Raw genomic sequence first — 20,578 nt, 5'->3', positions numbered from 1 at the left:
TGCCTATTTCCCTTCACAGTTGACTTAGGCAAATGAAGATAGGGATTGTGACAACTGAGGCAAATCAGCCCTGAGTATGGGACACAGCTCCTGTGAATGTGTGTTGAATAAATAATAAATGTTCTAAGAATGTAGCAGCAAAAAAAAAAAAAAAAAAAAAAAAAGGAATGTAGCAGCAACCTTTTGCATATGTATGTTTGTATGCCGACACTCAGGGCCTGGGTGCTATTGTTTACCTTTTTTGCTCAAGGCTGGCACTCTACCACTTGAGCCTCACCTCTACTTCCAAGTTTTTAGTGACTAATTAGCAATAAAGAGTCTCATCGACTTTCCTGCCTGAGCTGACTTCAAACCATGATCCTCAGATCTCAGCCTCCTGAGTAGGTAGGATTACAGTAATGACTACTGTTTGAGTGTAGTGCAAGACCAGTACTTCCTGCATCAGTGCAGGAAGTTCACAGGTGACTTCTCATTTTATCTCCCAATCAACAGTAACAGATGTGTCTTATCATCTCCATTACTGAACAAGCATCGGCTGTCATGTGATACAAATTGCTGTTTCAACCAGGGGTATTTAACCAGGAAGGCTGTCTTGGATGCAGACATCCAATGGAGGCAAATGAGCCAGGCAGGGAATTGTACTGGGGAGGTCTGGTCCAATGGCATGCCTACTGCTCAGAAGGGTGTGCCAACAAGGCACTATTTGGAAGGGTTTCCTCAGAGCTAAAAACCAGAGCCAGACAAGCAATGTGAGGCTAAATTCTTGACTAGTCCCTGTGCAATGTTTATAACCTAAGTTACTTCACATTGGAGTAGCTGTGGTTGTGGCTGAACTGGCTGCGTACGCTGAACCACAGGGGCTGGGTTGAGGGAAACCTGGGACCAGACACATCTTTGGGGGAAGACATCTCAGCAAAGTGATGGGAAGTTGCCAAGGGCTTCTCCAGGCCATCAGCATGGTAGTGGCTACTGCTCTTGGCTGGGAAGGGTCCCCTCACAGTCCTTACTTCTAAAGCTTCTAGAGTTAGGCTGGGGTTTTTCAAGGGTGAAAGGGCACCACAGATTAAAAGAGAAATATTCTCTAGATCTGAGGCTGAACCTGGCCACGTGTGTGAGATTGGTCTCCTATTCCTAGTTCACTCAGTGTTAACTTAGTTATAAAACTAAAGGGCTAGCCGGGCACTGGTGGCTCACGCCTGTAATCCTAGCTACTCAGGAGGCTGAGATCTGAGGATTGCGGTTCAAAGCCAGCCCGGGCAGGAAAGACCGTGAGACTCCTATCTCCAATAAACCACCAGAAAACCGGAAGTGGCGCTGTAGCTCAAGTGGTAGAGTGCTCGCCTTGAGCTGAAGAGCTGAGGGACAGCGCCCAGGCCCAGAGTTCAAGCCCCACGACCGACAAAAAAAAAAAACAAAAAAAACTAAAGGGCTGTGAGAGAAAAAGTAAGGTGATGCTTGGACTAGGTGATCAATGGACTCCTTATTCACTTCAACATAAGCTCAATCAGACCCCTGAGCGGCCCCACTGGAGATTTCTAGCCACAGTAAATTTTTACAGAGACACTTCTAGCAGTAGTTATGGGGAGTGTCATAATGTGATTTATCAGCAATGCTTTTAATGTACATTAATGAGCACCTAGAGAGAGAAGGGAATGTCAAGTCCTGGTCCATCTGCTACACTGCAAACAGGAATGTCTCCCTGGGGAACCAACTCTAGCCTTTCTTGACAAGGTAGAAACTAGTTAACTCTACAAGCCACTGTTATGGTTATTCTTTAGGGATTTGTGTCTGACAGGGAAAGCCCTAATTGAATACAAACTGGGAGAGATATGGAAAAGACAGAAACTTGGAGTCCTGAATCATCAGTTGGGACCTGGATAAGAACAGCCTAAATACAGTAGCTTAGACAGGGCTGACCTTCCTGTAGGCCTTCCCAGAAGTTTGCCAAAATGCATATTTGATAATTGGTCACAGGAGACCCTGGCCCTCATCATTGCCTGGTCTCATGGGAAACAGTACTGCAGCCAGATGCTGATTGGCAAAGGACCAACTATTTTCTTGCTTCAAAACTCAAGCTAGAAATGGCCACACACGAGGACTTAACAGGAAGACATGCAGTTCAGGCCTCTCCATCTACCTTGGCAATGGAGCTCCCTGACTTGATCTTCCCAATTTCTAGTATCTTCCCTGGACATCCACAAGTTGATAAATTTAGCAGCCACAGTAATAAGTATTGAAGAAGGAAGAAGAAATACAACTAAGGATTCCTACCCTTGGAATGTTTATAATCTGGGCTTGCAGTGTGGCTCAAATGGTAAAGTGCCTATCTAGCAAATGTGAGGTGCTGAGTCCAAATCCTAATATCTAAAAAAAAAAAAAAGGTTTATAGCTAGGTGCCTGTGGCTCATGCCTGTAATCCTAGCTACTTAGGAGGATTATGGTTTGAGGCCAACCCAGGCAAAAAGTTTGTGAGACTCCATCTCAATCAATAGCTGGCCATGGTAGTATATGCCTGTCACCTTAGTGATGGGAGAGCCTGGGTGAAAAAGTTTCTGAGAGCAAAAAGCTAGGCTTCTGGCATGTACCTGTTATCCAGCTAAGGCAGGAAGCATAAACAGGAGGACTGTAGCCCAGGCCAACCAGGTAAAATAACTAGAAAAATTTCTCAAAAAGAACTAGGACCCGGGCTGGGAAGGTGGCTCAGTGGTAGAGTGCTTGTCTCACATGCATGAGGCCCTGGGTTTGATTCCTCAGCACCACATAAGCAGAAAAAGCCGGAAGTGGTGCTGTGGCTCAAGTGGTAGGGCGCTAACCTTGAGCTGAAGAGCTGAGGGACAGTGCCCAGGCCCAGAGTTCAGGCCCCGCCCCATGACCAGCAAAAAAAAAGAACTAGAACCCAAAGGACTGGAGGCATGCGTGGCTTAAGTGGTAGAATGCTTGACTAGCAAGCATAAGGCCCTGAGTTCTAACCCCAGTACCATAAAAAAAGGATAAAAACAAAACAAAAAACAGAAGAAATAACAACAACAAAAAGCTACTCAGGAGGCTGAACTCTGAGGACTGTGGTTTGAAACCAGCCTGGGAAGGAAAGTCTATGAGACTTTTATCTCCATTATCTCTAATAAACTTCAATAAAGTGGGCTGTGGCTTAACAGGTAGAGTGCTAGATTTGCCCCAGGATGGTACACACACGCGCGCGCGCGCGCACACACACACACACACACACACACACACACACACACACACACACACACACTCTTTATAATTTAGTCAGATAAAATGCATACGCCAGATTATTGAAAAACGAATCTTAATTACTTCAATTGGACAATGGGTGGTTATGTCCCATAGTGAGTGAGTGTGTGTGTGTAAGGATTTCCCCCACTCATTTTTGTTTGTCTAGGTGGTTGGTATTTGTGCTGCTGTCACTGCATATACAACTTTAAGTAGCACATCTGGTTTCTTTTTTGGCACAGATTAGTATTAATATTGGCCTGCAGGGACTAGAATGAGGACTGATTGGGCAGAACATATGCATGGTGAGCATGTTGGGTGGTGATCACAGCATTAAAGTAACCCACTGAGTATGATACCGTAATGGTAGATATACCACTGTAGCCCTCTGCCCAACCCACAGCGATACACCAGCAAGGAATCCTCAGAGAAGTCCTAGGTTTTCAGTGACAGTGTGCCAGCATAGGCAGAGACAAATTTCATGAAGGCTGATATGGAGGAGTCTGGATGTGAGGATGGGGATGCAAGGAACAGAGAGTTATGAAATTATCCTGTGAAACTACAACTGTTCTAAAACATGAAGTTTCTTAAGAAAAAATCCTACAACTCAGTGATGAGACTGGGACTTACTTTGCAAATTTAATGCAGAACTGAGTGAAGTATTTCCGCGTGGAAGCCAGGTTGTCACGGATGATGGGAACATTCTGCTTGATGTGAAGAATGACAGAGGTGACATAGGGGCTCTGGTCACCAACGTGCTCCACATTCTGCCACTGCATCTGAAATAGAGTCAGGATATAACCAGGCTGAGACCCTTCACAGGGAAACTATCACATGTTATTTGGACAGCAAAATTAGTTAATTGCTAATTAGCTCATCTTAGGGAATCTGCACTACCTGTTCTGCGTCATGGTGGCTGATTACGAATAAACACCTTGTCCTTGACAGTGGAGTGGAACTCAGCCATCTTTCCTGCACCTACTGGTTCCTGACATGCTCCCAACAGACTTCCTTTCCTGTCTAAGTTACCACTTGCCATAGAACCCTCACAGGCAGAGGAATGAGGTTCTATCCTTCTGGCAGTGGCTCTACTTGCAGAAATGGAAGAACAGGGGAGGAACAACTATGTCCAAGCACATGTTGTTTGAGAAACTGGAGAGGACTGGCCTAATGCAGGAAAGCCTAGAAGAGAATTATTTAATATCTCTCTTTTTTCTCAAGTCAATTGGAAGGTGTTTGAGATTCTTACAAGAATCATATTCAGAAATAATGTGACATTCATTTTGAAATAATCTGGAATTGGAGGGAGAGGATGGGTATATATGATGGTGAAGTTGGGTGACAGGTACACAGGGCTCACTAGTCTGTTCTCTCTCATTTTGAATGTATTTGAAATTTTCCACAATAAAACATCCTTTCCTCCGCCCCGCCCTCCCCCCCCCCCCCCGGTTGGTTGTGGGGCTTGAACTCAGGATCTGGGCACCATCCCTGAGCTTTTCTGCTCAAGGCTAGTGCTCTACCACTTTGAGTCACTGGTGCCCAGCTAATAAAAACATTCTTAAAGGTCTGCATAGAATGTTATGGTTCTAAAATCTTTGGGATTATGATGGGACTTCAATTGAGGAAAGGAAGTAAGATGTCTGGCAAACACTAGTGTGGATCAAATGGCAACAGGGGACAAGACAGGAAACATCATAGGGACTGTAGAGGAGGGAGGATGGGGAGAAGAACATAACAGAACTAATATGGTCTTTGGCAATGAACCAAAAATAGCTCAAGCTATACTCTGAGGAGAATTGGGGACACACTCTGGACAACAGAAAGAAGTAACTATAGTGTCTCTTTCTTCTTGGGAATGCAAAGGGGGCGAAGGCAGCACTGGCTTGCAGCCTGTCCCAGCTGGTAAGGAGAGGGCACTAGTATTCTGCCAAGGGTAGGAAGGTGCATCTTTTTTTTGGGGGGGTCCGGTCGTGGGGCCTGAACTCTGGGCCTGGGCGCTTTCCCTCAGCTTTTCAGCTAAAGGCTAGCGCTCTACCACTTGAGCCACAGCGCCACTTCCGGCTTTTTTTATTTTTGCTTATGTGGTGCTGAGAAATCGAACCCAGGGCCTCATGCATGCAAGGCAAGCGCTCTACCACTGAGCCACCTTCCCAGCCCATGGAAGGTGCATATTTGATGGTAAGTCAAGTAACCCAGAGGCACTGTTCAAAGCATAGGTCGGCAGTTCTGATGTTTAATGCCTTTGGTAAAAAGACACTAGGTTTATAGAACTCCTGGGGAAAGAATCCTTTTGCATATGGTGATTATAGTGCAAAGGACTCTGCTTTGTTCTGAGGTCAGCAGATAGGATAGTTCTAAAAGCTTTAGGCATGTATAAACACAAGACATAGACAAACACATTCATTTTCAGGTAGGGAAACAAGGCCCAGAGACAAATTGTCTTGTGCAAGGTTTCAAAACCAGGTTCTAGAGATAGGTGTGGTGGTGGTGCACATCTGTAAACCTAGCATTTGGGAGACTAAGATAGGAGGATCCTGAGTTTCAAACTAGCCTGGGCTATTAGCAACATACTGTCCAGATAGGAAAAGGCAAAATAGAAAAAAAAAATTGAGATGGGGTCTTGCTATGTTGCCTAGAATGATCTTGAACATCTGTGTCAAGTGATTTTCTCATCTCTGCCTACAGAGTAGCTGGGACACTGGCATGTACCACCTTTCCTGGCAGGAAAAGTAATTGTTTTTAACTTAGAAAAAACAAATACATAACAGAGAAACAATTGAAGCTCTCATATGAACAGCCTTTATATTGACTGCTTTGGTTATGTGTTAGATTTTCCTCATTATCTTATTTGAGAGGTGGTTTTTCCATCTCAGATTAAAGATCTGACCCTTCCAAACAATGAGCATCTTAGGTGATTTTCAGTGAGCTCATAGGGCGAGGCCCAAACTGACAGGTGTGGTAAGTCACTTCACCTTGCATTCCTCAGCTCTGCAGCAAGACCTGGAACAGAATGCTCTGGGTAAACATGGCTAGCTGGGCAGGGCTTCATAACCTCACATCTAACAAACATGAAACTCTTCACAGAAATGACAATTGCTTTCCATAGTGGCAGCACTGTCTAAGATTTTGAAAACAGTTCCTATAGTTATTTAAACATTACAGTTCTCCATTCATATAAGATGAACGTAAGGGGAAGCGGTGACATGTTCTGTCATTGGCTACCAAGAAGCTCTGAAGCAAGACAGAGTCCAGGATATGCATTTTATTCAGGTTCCTCCTGGTGAGTTGTGTGTTCATCACCCAAGTCCTCTTGATAACCACTGGCCAAGCTAGGCATGTTCATGGTGGAATATATGTGCTAAGATTGGATAGACATTCTAGTTTAGCCAGTTAGAATCAAATCCAAAGCACAAGTGGATTCATGATACTGAATTTGAATCAGCTTAGTGAAAAAAATGATTTAAATTATTACAAAGTAATTGTTTTTACTTTCTTTTTACTTTTTTTTTTTTTTTGTGGTGCTAGGGACAGACCCCAGAGCCTTGTATATGCTAGGCAAGTGCTCTACCAACTGAGTTACCGCTACCATATGAGCCTCTGCTCTTATTTATTTATGTTTTACTGTTATTATAAAGGTGATGTACAGAAGGGTTAAAGTCTAGTAATGAATACGTTTATTCCTCTCTCTGTCTCTCTCCTTTGTTTGTTTTGAAATGGGGCTTGAACTCAGGGCCTGGGTGCTCTTGCTGAGTTTTTTTATTCAAGGTAGCACTCTACTACTTTGAGCCACAGTGCCACTTCTGGTTTTCTGGTGGCTAATTGGAGATAAGAGTCTCATAGCCTTTTCTGCCTCGGCTGGCTTCAAACATGATCCTCAGATCTCAGCCCCTTGAGTAGCTAGGATTAAAGGTGTAAGCCACTGGTGCCCAGCACAAGTACATTTCTTTTTGGACAATGTCATCCCTTCTCTAGTGTTCTCGCAGTTTGCTTTTATTTTTTATTTATTTTTATTTTTTAATAATAACTTTTTAAATGTGAAAATATTGTACAGGGGGGTTACAGTTACATGAGCAAGGTAATGAGTACATTTCTTATCAAGCATTGTTGCCTCCTCCTTTGTTTTTTCCCTACCATCCCTTCCCTTCCACCTCCTCAACTACATTTCCTCCTCCACCTCCCCCGTCCCTTATTTTTTATTTTTACTTTTTGTTGGTCATGGTGCCTGAACTCTGGGCCTGGATACTATCCTTCAGCTCTTTAGCTCAAGGTGAGTGCTCTATCACTTGAGCGACAGTGCCACTTCTGGCTTTTTCTGCTTATTCCTCAGCTGAGGAATCAAATCCAGAGCCTCATGCATACAAGGCAATCACTCTACCACTGAGCTACCTTCCCGGCCCTGCTTTTATTTTTTTTAAGTACAAAATATAGTTAGTCATGATTCTGTCCAGACATTGCTTTGGATGGCTGGTGCGTGCTGTCAACCATCTAGATGACTTGGAGTTTATTTAGGTGGTAATGGGAATTGTTTAAAAACTTGTACTAGAGCTGGACACCAGTGGCTCATGCCTGTAATCCTAGCTACACAGGAGGCTGAGCTCTGAGGATTATGGTTCAAAGCTAGCCCAGGCAGGAAAGTCCATGAAACTTTTTTTTTTTTTTTTTTTGGCAGAGGGGTCTGGTCGTGGGGCCTGAACTCTGGGCCTGGGCGCTATCCCTCAGCTCTTCACCTCAAGGCTAGCGCTCTACCACTTGAGCCACAGTGTCACTTCCGGATTTTTTTTTTCTGCTTATGTAGTACTGAGGAATCGAACCCAGGGCCTCATGCATGCAAGGCAAGTGCTCTGCCACTGAGCCACCTTCCCAGCCCCATGAAACTCTTATCTCCAATTAACTACTAGAAAACTGAAAGTGGAACTATGGCTCAAAATGGTAGAACACTCCATGGAAAAGCTCAGGGACAGCGCCCATGTACTGAGTTTAAGTGTCATGATTAAAAAAAAAAAAAGACCAAAAACACAAAACCTGTATTAGGTCCTACCACATGTACAGTGCTTTCCTGGCACCCATACACATCATTTCACTTACTATGCACACATGTTCTCATTTAGTCCTGAAAACAATTTTGTCAATGAGGAAACTCATTGTAACATACCCAAGTTTACAAAGCTGGTAAATGACAGAGTTGGGACAACCAGGTCTGTCTGAAGCCCAAGCACTATACAAGGCTGCTTGCCAATCACTTGTTAAAATACAAAACAAAACAAAACATGGAAAATATTTAAATGGGATAGTTCAAGGTCAGCCCTGCTTCTCAAGAGAAGCTAATGAAATATGCAGTGATCAAATAAAGGTCTCGTTCTGAAAGGAAGCAAACAGTCCACACTGGAAGAACAAGCATCATGCAATGATACCAATAGACATAAGCAATTCCAGGTCAACTTTGCATTTGGTATTTAAAAGTTACTCCTGGGGCTGGGAAGGTGGCTCAGTGGTAGAGTGCTTGCCTTGCATGCATGAGGCCCTGGGTTCGATTCCTCAGCACCACATAAGCAAAAAGAAAAAAGCCGGAAGTGGCGCTGTGGCTCAAGTGGTAGAGCACTTGCCTTGAGCTGAAGAGCTGAGGGACAGCGCCCAGGCCCAGAGTTCAGGCCCCACGACTGGACCCAAAAAACAAACAAACAAAAAAAAAACATAAAAGTTACTCCTCTGCCATGTAAAGGGTTTCCTTCTGTGCTTTTTGACTGTGGGGATATGGGATGGAATGGATTCAACTCCCAGACAGTATTCAACCTGTACTACATGAACAAAAAGAAACAGTTGGCAGAAGAAATATATACCTCAGATGCAGGGCTGACAAAAACAGCAGGCAAGGAAATGGAGATAATAACCATCAGTACCCCAGGATCCTGTATTCAGCTGCAAGAGACAATATGGGGTCCAGAGCATCCCCACTGCTCTACTTCTGCTGCGTCAAGTGTGTGGTCCATGTTGACACTTCCCAGGGAAGGCTGAGATAATAATGATTCCCAGAGCTATCCTCTGTAGCAGACAATTCTGACTAACCCACTGAAGGAAGAATCTAGCTCCACAGCTAGCTTACTATAGAACTGGGTTTTGTTTTCTATTGGAATATAAAGATTAGGAAGAAATCTGAGAAATTAATTTTGCACAATCAAAAATTGAAACTCCTGCTTACTAATTTAGACTACTGAATTAGCATGATACAGAGCATGGTTGGTCTCAGACATCTAGACTCTGGGGTCTAGTGTTGTGGTTTAGGCTGCTGAACCATGGGTCAAAGGTAGGCTCACATATTCACTGCTGCACTCTTTCATGCTTGTCTTGGTTCCTGTGGCTTCTACAACAAGCATTTGCTTTATTTGGTAACAAATTTCTGCGGGCCCTACACTGAACCAGAGGGGAAGGAAACTTTATTACCAGCTACTGTGTAGTGACATGAACTTACTGCTCACGGTGATATAGCAGAGGTTGTAGTACAAGTCCTGCTTTACAGATGGGGAGAGAGGCTCGAGACAATGGGGGACTTGTCTGGTAAGGCATAAGCAGCCAGTTACCAGATCCAGACACTGGTTGTCTAACTCCAAAGCCCTTGTTCTTTCCACAATACTGTTATCTCCCAAAAGAAGGCTTACCACCTTACATGAACTTGAAAGTAGGTGGGGAACTGGAACCAGCAAAATCTCTGTCTAGACTGAGGATGAGATCTATAGATGATATAGGAAGGTGATGGTGGTGAGAGGAAGAGGAAGCAATGACTCATTTTAACTCTTTGCTGGAGGATACATGCTTCTGAGTCTCAGGGGAAAGGTCAAGATCACCCAGAATAGAAAGTGAAGGAAACAGCAAAGGGTTTAGGACGATATGTACATATGTATGTATGTGTATACTCCCTTGTATTCACTACTGGGCCAATGGAAAAGTGATTTTATATACATAATTTTTTCTCCCTTCCTTCCTTCCTTCCTTCCTTCCTTCCTTCCTTCCTTCCTTCCTTCCTTCCTTCCTTCCTTCCTTCCTTCCTTCCTTCCTTCCCTTCCTTCCTTCCCTTCCTTCTTTCTCCTTCCTCCCTCCCTCTCCCCCACCTCTTTCTTTTGTGCTGGCAATGGAGCTTGAGTTCAGGGTCTTGTGCTCTCACTTGGCTCTTTCTGTTCTCATAGCTGGAGCTCTACCACTTGAGCCATGCCTCTAGTTCTGGATTTTTGGTGATAAATTGGGGAAAATCTCTCATAGTTGTCTGCTTGAGCTAGCTTTGAACAAGATTCTCAAATCTAGCCTCCTGGATAGTTAGGACTACAGGCCTGAGCCACTGACATCTATCTCATAATAAAGTAATTTTATTATAAAGTTAAAAATGAATAAAATACTTAAAATAAATATTCATTTGTGGAAATAGAAAAATTTGTCTTGATTAGAAGTGGAAAGTAAACGTGTAGATTTTTTTTATCCATGGTGTTCTGTGGCCTTCTGAAATAGATCTGCATTTTAATGACTGAGGAAAATGAGAACAGATTTGAGGACTGTTCTAGCTATTTCAAAATGTCTTTGGGGGATAGTAAAGCAGTTTCCTAAATTAGTACATGTTCACATCTTGAAACCTAATAGAAATTACATGCCAGACTGTAAGGAAATTTAATTTATTTAGTTTCTTTTTTTTTCCTTTCTAAAACTGCTATTAATGGGAAAAAAAGCTAAGTGTGTTTGATTTTGGCGAGAGACTCAGATTCTTTTGATCTAGTGAGTGACCTTAGTAAAGATGACATAGTGAGAGGGGACCATGGGACCAATGCTCCTTTTAAGGAGTCCATAGATTTTTAAAATCCTGCTTTTAAGGCCATAATTGAACATACTAATTCCTAAGAATTTGCAGAATTTATATTTAAAAGACAAACTCTTCATATTCCCACCCACACATGCCAGATAATTCTCTTCTCAAGAATCAGGAGGCTCAGTTTTATTTCTGGCTTTGCTACCCTAAGCACATGCTTTGGGTATTAAAATGAGAAGAAAATCACATAAACAAATATATATATAAGAAGGGCAATTCATTAATTTTCTGGAGAAAATTACAAAGCTGACTAGAATACTTACTTAGGTTGCTTAATACATTTTCTTCCTTGTAGGAACATCACTGTGTCTGAGCAGAAAAAAAAGCTGAAGTCGGGTACTGAAGTCGGCCAGTTAATCCCAGATACTCAGAAATCTTAGCTACTTAGGAGATAAACGTTGGGAGAACCGAGGTTCAAGGACAGCTTCTCTCCTGTTGGGATGCAGTCTCATAGACTGCATCAGTCTCCCAAGTAGCAAGGTAACAGGCATAAGCCACTGGTGCCTGGTTCTGTATGAACCTACTTATGTGAAATGTCTAGGACAGACACATCTAAAGAGATAGAAAGTAGATTAATGGGGCTAAGAATGTGGCTTAGTGGAAGAGTGCTTGCCTAACATGCAGGAAGCCCTGAGTTTGATTCCTCAGTACCACATAAACAGAAAAAACTGGAAGTGGCACTGTGGTTCAAGTGGTATAGTGGAGAGTACTAGCCTTGAGCACAGAGAGACTCAGGGACTCAGTCCAGGCCCTGAGTTCAAGACCTAGGACTGGTACAAAAAAAAAAAGGAAGTAGATTAATGGCTGTAAGGGGGATGGGGGAATAATTGCTAATAAATATAGAGCTTCTTTTTTAGGATGATGAAGATGTTCTGGACTTAGATGGTAATGACTGCATGACCCACTGAACTGTCCACTCTAAAGGGAGTGAATTGTGTTATAAAAACTGAGTTATAACTCAGTTTTTAAAAAGGAATAAATATTTGAACTGAACCTTACAAGAATGTGCTTGTTGGTACACAACTGTGGGAAGAGAATTCTAGACAGAAAGAATAGGATGAGGAAAAACAAGCCAGACCTGGCTCATACCTGTAATCTTTGTTACTCAGGAGGCTGAAATCAGAACTGTGGTGCAAGTCCAGGTGGGGCAAAGAGTGTGTGAGATCCCTATCTTAATCAACAAAAAGAAGCTTGATGTGGTGATAAATGCCTGTCATCCTAGCTACATGGAAAGAATAAATAGGTGCACTGAGATCCAAGCTGGTCCTGGCAAAAAGAGAGACCCTATTAAAAAAAATAATGAGAGCAAGAAATCTAACTGGGGGCTGGGATGTAGCTCAGTGGCAAAGCGCTTGCCTAGCAAGTGCAACGTCCTGGGTTCGATCCCCAGTACCAAAAAAGAAAAGACAAAAAAAAATACAGTTAAAAAAAAAAAAAGAAATTTAACTGGTAGAGGACCTGCCTACCAAGAGCAAGTCTCTAAGTTCAAATCCAAACCCTACTACTAAAAAAAAAAAGGGGGGGAAGGCAAAAAAAAAGGAAATACATACTCAACAGGCACAACAGTTCAGAGGCTGGACTAGTCTAGGGTATATGCTCAGTAGGGGCAAAAACTGACCTAAGAGCCAGATGCTGATTGCTTATGCCTACCTGGCACTCAGGAGGCTGAGCTATCTGAGGACTCTGATTCCTAACCAGTGTAGTTGAGACTCTTATCTCCAATTAACCACCAACAATCCAGAAGTGGTACAGTGCTAGCCTTGAACTAAAATGTAAAAGGACAGCTCCTAGGCTCTGAGTTCAAGCCTTCAGTACTACCCCAGCCCCAACCCAACAACAGAACCAGACATTGAGCTAACAAGGTAAGAAAGAACAAATGACGTGACCTCTGTCCATCTTGTGAAGGAACCTTCCTGCATCTAATTCACAATCAAAGAACTCTATTACATCTTGGCAAGCCCAACTCACCTTTTTCTCACTAATACAAAACATATTCATTAATATTATTGGTTATTTTGCTTCTTCTTCTCCAAAGAGTACACACTCCTTGAGGGTAGCCTTATCTAAATACAAAGCATTCTGTTGGAATTCCTACCATCATAGCCCTTTGCTCACACTCTCACCCTGTTTGGAATGGCCTCTTAATCACATATTCAATAATTATAAATTCATTTGAAATAAAGAGATTATTCCTTAAGCTCCTGGACCATACCTTATATCACCTTCTGTCTCTCATGTCTCGAATATAGAGCTTGGTACTTATAAAATAGTACTGATCTCTGTATTGTGTTATTACAGTGATCTGGGCATCCCTCTCACCTCTACATATCTTGCCCCTCAACCATTAGGATCCAAGCACCTGAGAATAATGTCTATGCCTTTCCCAGCCTTGCAACTCCAAGCACTATGCTAGCTGAACTGTTCAGCAAATAATAAAAGTGATAGGATCAAGCCAGGCAAGGTGGCTCAAGTGGTAGAGTTCCTGCCTAGCAAAGTCAAACCCAGTGACACAGAAAATAAAAAAGAGGGAGAAAGAGGGGAGGGAGGGAGAGAGAGGAGGAGGAGGAAGAAGAAGAGGAGGAAAAGGAGGAGAAGGTTACACAGAAATAGTCATTTTAAAAATCCTAGAAGAAACTACATGAAACAGGATGCAGGCACAAATAACAGAGGGTGTATGTTGAATCAATTTGTGACTACTTGGCATGTTTATTTTCATCACATGGATTTCATTTTGCTAGAACTCCAGAAGACTCAGACAAAAAGTAATGATCTCCCAGCTGCTGTGTTCCCAAGTCTGTGGTTTTTCCTAGGATATAAACAAAAGATTCTGGAGGTATGGTTAATGTTTGCTAGTGTGGGTCTGGGGGAGAAATAGACAATGGGGTAGTGAATGCTTGAGGGAAATCTACCTAATGAACTGACAGTTCGTATAAGCAACACCTGGAGTGTTAAGCCCACTCCAACTGTTATTTTACTGGGGGAAAAAATGCACTCTTCCTTTGGTCAATGAAAATTCTTTCAGCAGCTGCATTCCAGGCTAAAGTGTAGCAGTTCAGGAGAGATGGCAGCTGGAACAGATCACATTCAGGGTAAAGAGAATGCTCACCAGCAGCTAGGGACAATCAGAGCCTACAGCGCAAAATCTCACAGCCATGTTCTTTGCAGAAACTGCATCAGCCTCTGCCTCATTGCTCAGTGTGCTGAGCAAGAATCAGCAAGAACACTGAGCATACTTATCTGTTTCTGATCATGGAAAGGGCCAGTTCTGTCATAAGGAACTTTATGTGTGCCTACTCCTTAAAACTCCAAAGCCTAAATTCTTTGGTTTTAATACCATTTCTGTTATAGTCTACTCCAAAACCAAATTCAGAATCCTTAAACTTGGCTATTCCTCTTGAGAAGAGGGAAAGTGTTAACACTCCTGAGCACTTATTACGTGACTGGTACCAGCCAGGCCCTGTCATGTTACATCCTTACATCAAGTCTGGGAGTTGACAGCCATATTTCACATACAAAGAAGGCAATGGGCTTGGACAGGTTAAGTCAGTTGCTCACTACCCTCAAAAAAAAAACCTGGAAGAGTTAGGTCTATCTGAGTCAGGTCCTTTCCACTGCCCTATACTACTAGTTAGTATGCCCTAGAAAAATTCTCCAAAATTTATAAGAATGCTGTAAGAGTCCATGATTCTTGGTACTAGCAACTGTTTCTATAAGGAAACAGGTAATAAATGTTTTTGCTTTGCCCATTGGAATTAACCCAGTTCTATGGTTACAACAAAAAAAACAACCATAGAAAGCAGGCAAATGAATCAATGTGGCTGTGTTTCAATAAAACTTTATTCACAAATTCAGGTAGTGGGCCACACTTAGCCTGCCTGCTCTAAGGTTCTAGAGTGGGTGGCTTCATGTTAATTAGGCTTAGAAATAAAAAAAATTTTTTTTTAAAGATCATTTTCAACTTAAGCAACATGGGTGTCTTCAATATTCAAGACAATAAAAGATACAGAGCATGGTACAAGACATGGTCTATCCACTTCTTTTTCTTATTTTTGAGACAGGGCTCAGGCTGGCCTTGAACTCATGATCTTCCTGCCTCCGCCACCAAGAATTGGGATTACAGACATGTACCAGCCCATCAGGAATGTACATTCGTCTGGAGAAAGAAAAGGCACAGACACATAGATTCCAAAAACAGCAAGGGGAGGTAGCATGTGGTAGATGCCAAAGGAGGAGTGGGCTGACTGATAGGCCAACAGGGTATTAGAAAACCAGAGTCCAAAAGCTGATCAAATAGTCTTATATTGGCACCAGAACTCAGAAAGAGTCAGAAAAAAATCTCTCAGTGAGCAAGAATGAAGCATGAGTCAGAGACTACTGCTTTAGCACTAACAGAAATACCCCTTCTGGTGAGACCACATGAAGATTTTTAGCATGTGTCAGACCCTAATCAAAGACTCACCAATCACATGTGCTCGCTGTCTCATTCTTTTTATTTTTTTTTGCCAGTCCTGGGGCTTGAACTCAGGACCTGGGTACTGTTCCTGAGCCTCTCTGTGTTCAAGGTTAGAGCTCTACCATTTGAGCCACTGAGCTACTTCTGGCTTTTTCTGTTTATGTGGTACTGAGGAATTGAACCCAGGGCTTCATGCATGCTAGGCAAACACTCTTCTACTAAGCCACATAACCAGTCCCTCCTGTCTCATTCTTTTTTTTTTTTTTTTTTTTTGTCGGTCGTGGGGCTTGAACTCTGGGCCTGGGCACTGTCCCTCAGCTCTTCAGCTCAAGGCAAGCGCTCTACCACTTGAGCTACAGCACCACTTCCGGTTTTCTGGTGGTTTATTGGAGATAGGAGTCTCACGGTCTTTCCTGCCCGGGCTGGCTTTGAACCGCGATCCTCAGATCTCAGCCTCCTGAGTAGCTAGGATTACAGGCGTGAGCCACCAGCGCCCGGCTCCTGTCTCATTCTTAAAGGACAAGCAATGACCTAAGAAGCAAGATGAAGTGAGTGCTTTGAGGGAAATCAGAGGAGGTCTTGCCATTGTCCTCTCAGCTGTCAGTGTCCATGACACTGAGCCACAGGCCAGACCAAGGCTAAGGAAAACTATCTTTGTCAATTGTCAGAAATCTAGTATAGAGTCAGACCTAAACCATACCTTGCTCATAGCTGTCAGGGCAGGGTCGCAAGCTGCGTCTAGGTCCTGTACCAACAACTGGATACTGCTGGAGATGACACTGCAAATCAAAAAATTGTTGGAGTGACTAACACAACCCTTCTGATGTTTTAGGCCTCTGTGTACAATTTACATTCATTTCATCCAAAAGCTCAAGTTTTTTCTTTTTCTTTTTTTTTTTTTTTGGGTCTGTCGTAGGGCTTGAACTCTGGGCCTGGGCACTGTCCCTGAACTCTTCAGTCAAGGCTAGTGCTCTATCACTTCAGCCACACTGCCACTTCTGGTTTTATGGTGGTTTATTGGAGATAAGAGTTTCACAGACTGCCGGGCGCTGGTGGCTCACGCCTGTAATCCTAGCTACTCAGGAGGCTGAGATCTGAGGATCGCAGTTCAAAGCCAGCCCGGGCAGGAGAGACCGTGAGACTCCTATCTCCAATAAAACCACCAGAAAACCGGAAGTGGCGCTGTAGCTCAAGTGGTAGAGCGCTCGCTTTGAGCTGAAGAGCTGAGGGACAGCGCCCAGGCCCAGAGTTCAAGCCCCACGACCGACAAAAAAAAAAAAAAGAGTTTCACAGACTTTCCTGCCCAGGTTGGCTTTGAACTGCGATCCTCAGCTCTCAGCTTCCTGAGTAGCTAGGAAGTAGAGATTACAGGCATGAGCCACTGGTGCCCTGCTCAAGTTTTTTCTTTTTTCTCTTTTGCAGTACTGGGGCTTGAGCTCAGGGCCTTGTACCTGTTAGGTAGAAGCTCTACACTTGAGCCATCCCTTCAGCAAAACCTGGAATTTCAGTTAAAGCACACATGCAATGGTACATGCTAAACTCCAACCATTTATGCTTTTTATTCTAAAACACAGCAGGTAGAAAGCCTGGAACTTGACCTTCCTGTAGGGATGGTCAGGGAATGATGGGGTAATGATAAAGACCCACCCCACAATCTGTAAGCTAAAAGAAATGCACTGAGGGAGAGGCAGGGGAGGCAGCTGCTTCTAGTGCCAGTAGAGAACAATCCCAATCCAAGAAGAAGGTCCTAGAATCCTGTTAGGTTCTGTGGTACTAAAGCCAACAGCCTGATACTTGCTGCTTCATGAAAGAGAAAGAACAGGCCTGGGGCAAACACCAGCTAGGTACATACGTGCTGAATGTGTCCATTTCTCCTGTCAGATTGATTCGTTCAATCAGACTTACGTCAACCTTTTCTTTGAGTTTTTCTTCTAGCTGTTAGAAAAAAGAGAAACAGAAAAATGTTTAATAATTAGCAAAAGGAGTTTCAGAATAATAGTTAACATTTACTAAGTTTGATGAATCAGATACAACTCTAGACATTTTGTGTGGCTCAGTTAATTCTCACAACTCTAGACAGCCCACGATAACCCTCTTTACAGATGAGAAACTGGAGAGGTCTACCGGAGATAGTAAGCAGTGGGCCTGAAATAAACTTCCTCAGAAGCACATGTAATCTTTAGCCCTGTGTTACACCTCTCTTGAATTACACTGGTAATTCACAGGATTAATTTTGAAAATGTCCCAATTTGAAGATACTCCCTGGCTCATGAACGACTTGCCAATCAGAATCAGAAGCTTTCATAGAAGATTCACTGAAGCCAGGTACTGGTGGTTCATGCCTGTTATCCTAGCTACTCAAGAGGCTGATATCTGATGATCACCATTTGAAGCCAGCCTGCGTAGGAAACTCCATGAGACTCGTATCTCTAATAAACTACTCAAAAAAGCTGGAAGTGGTGTTGTGGCTCAAGTGGTGGCACTCATCTTAAGCAAAAGAAGCTCAGGGACAGCAGCCAAAAAAAAAAAAAAAAAAAAAAAAAGGATTCACTGAACATTATGATAAGCTATGTGCCTTATCAACATGTTGGAGACCAAGTGACTAAACCCACAGAACACTCTTCACTTTTATTAGCCTACAGTAGCCTGGGATACAAATATATGAAGCTGGAATCTGAGGTTCTCAGTTTGAAGCCAGCTTGAGCAGAAAAGTCAGTAAGACTCTTGCCTGCAAGACCGGTTAGCAAGAGGCTGAAAATAGAGCTGTGGCACAAGTGATAGAGCACCACCCTTGAAAAGAAAACATCAAGTGAAAGCTTGAGGCCTAGTATTGGAAAGAATCAAACCAAACCACACAACTATCCCAACAAAACCCTCACATGCTCCTAGAGCCTTGGAGAAAATACAGTTGCCCAGGACAGGGACTATCTGAAGACATCCCTGAGTTTTTGTTAATCTAGTGCTCCTAACCTGCCATACTTATACTCCAATGATAATGTATGCTTTGTGTTCAACTTAAAAGTGCTTTAGGGATGGGTGTTACCTTTATGGGAGGCAATGTATTTAAGTAAAAATTTAAATATACAAATTTTTAATCTAGAAGTTCACATCTAGAAATAATGTTCAATGATATAAAGAGAATGTACAGAGGCATGCACACATTCTTGGCAGCATTCATCATTTTAGTCAAAATTTCCTGGAAGATTACCTTGTGCCAGCCTATTTAACCAAGAGATGGAATTACTCAGTGAATGCTGTTCTCAAAAAGCTCACAGTCTCGTGTTAGTTAAGATTATGGAAAACCTGGATGCATTCTATGCATAGGTTTCAGTGAGGGGAGAATGAAACGGATTGTGGCAGAGGCTTGTGCTTACAAGGCTTCTTTTGCTATTATACTGAAAATAAACCCCAAACTTCTAATCATGACTTGGGTTCTGTCCAGCTCTCTGGCCCCATCTTGCTACTTTCCGTCCTGCCTGCTAGGGTTTGGTTACACTGGCCTCTGAAGTTTTGAGGACACTTGCATACTAGGGTCTCTCTTCCTCAGGGCCTTTATCCCAACATTTATACTTCCTCCCCCTGAAATATCTGAGCCGCCCCTCCCAACCAGCTGGTTGCCTTGGAGTATTCCCACTCCCACTCTCTCCAAGCTTCTCACTTGGCATCTGTTTCCTCTCTAACACATATCATGAAATAGAAGCTAAATCTGGGATGACCTACTTATTATCTGTCTTCCCATCATTTCTAAAGATTCCTGATGGAAAGACACTTGTCCAGTCTATTCACTGCTGTTCATTAACACCTGTCATAGTATCTGAGAAATAATAAGTGCTAAAGAAAGATTTTTTTTTCTCACTAGTCCAGGGCCCCTCACTGAACTTATTTTGCTCAAGGCTAGCACTCTACTAGTTAGGCCAGAGTGCCACTTCTGGCTTTTTCTGTTTATGTGGTATTGGGGGAATCAAGCACTCTACCACTAAGCCACATCCCAGACCCAAGAAAGACTTTTTTTTTCTTTTGAGGAATGGGAGAATAAATGGAATACTCAGTACAAGTGATAAAAAAACAAACAACACTGACATGGAAAGATGTCCATGACTCAGTTACAGACAAAACAATGCTGCTTCATTGTACAGTAATAATGTAGGGTATGGGCCTATTCTTATGCATAAAATTTGGGTGCTGGTGGCTCACACCTGTAATCCTAGCTACTCAGGATGTTGTATTCTAAAGGCTGCAGTTCAAAGCGAGCCCGGGCAGGAAAGTCCATGAGACTCTTATCTCCAATTAACCACCAGAAAACTAGAAGTGGCCCTGTGGCTCAAAGTGGTAGAGTGCTTGCCTTGAGCTGAAGAACTCAGGGACAGTGCCTGGCCCAGAGTTCAAGATTTGCAACCAACAGCAACAACAAAAAAAAGATACATAAAAATTGTTTGGGAGGATATACTACTATCCAGTACACATCAGAATAGCTGCCCCAAGAGTGAGATTATGGGGATGTTTCATCTATTATTTATGTCCCTATAATATTTGAAACTTTACATAGCCAGTCTTGCTTACTGTACTCTCACTGGTCTCTCCATCCTTTGACTTGTTCTCAAGCAAATCCTAGACAGTCTATCATTTCCTCTTTAGATATTTCAAAAACAAAAGTCTCATTCCTAAAAAGTTACCAACTCTTTTAACAGCAAATACTTCTTATCTTGTTTAAGGTTGACATTTTCCTCACTGCTTACAATTTTAAAATACTATGAAACACCAGGCATTGGTAACTCATACCTGTAATTCTAGCTACTCAGAAGGTTGAGATCTGAGGATTGTGATTTGAAGCCAGCCCAGGCAGAAAAGTCCCTGGGTAAGACTCTTATCTCCAATTAACCACTCAAAAACAGGAAGTAGTGCGGTGGCTCAAGTAATAGAGAGATAGCCTTGTGCACAAAGAGGCTCAGGGATAGTGCCTAGGCCCTGAGTTCAAGCCCCACAACCGACAAAAAGAGAAACCAAAAATACTATGAATCAAGATCCAAATAAAGTTGGGATTGGTA

The 20,578-nt window shown here is 42.8% G+C and overlaps 1 protein-coding gene across 1 annotated transcript in view; it reads right to left on the bottom strand.

Moving 5' to 3' along the window:
• Positions 1–20,578, bottom strand: part of Vps53 (VPS53 subunit of GARP complex) — a 134,546-nt gene that overhangs the window by 16,314 nt on the left and 97,654 nt on the right. The window contains exons 16-18 of the mRNA XM_070027427.1: positions 17,386–17,468; positions 16,234–16,312; positions 3,865–4,013 (exon numbers count right to left, since the gene is read on the bottom strand). Coding sequence (XP_069883528.1) covers positions 3,865–4,013; positions 16,234–16,312; positions 17,386–17,468 — 311 coding nt within the window. The remainder of the gene's footprint in view (positions 1–3,864; positions 4,014–16,233; positions 16,313–17,385; positions 17,469–20,578) is intronic.

This window comes from Dipodomys merriami, unplaced genomic scaffold (genome assembly GCF_024711535.1).
Source record: "Dipodomys merriami isolate MVZ:Mamm:240054 unplaced genomic scaffold, mDipMer1.0.p SCAF_19, whole genome shotgun sequence".
Taxonomy (NCBI): Eukaryota; Metazoa; Chordata; class Mammalia; order Rodentia; family Heteromyidae; genus Dipodomys; species Dipodomys merriami.
The sequence above is the reverse complement of the archived record's forward strand: the minus strand, read 5'-3'. Positions and strand labels throughout refer to the sequence as shown.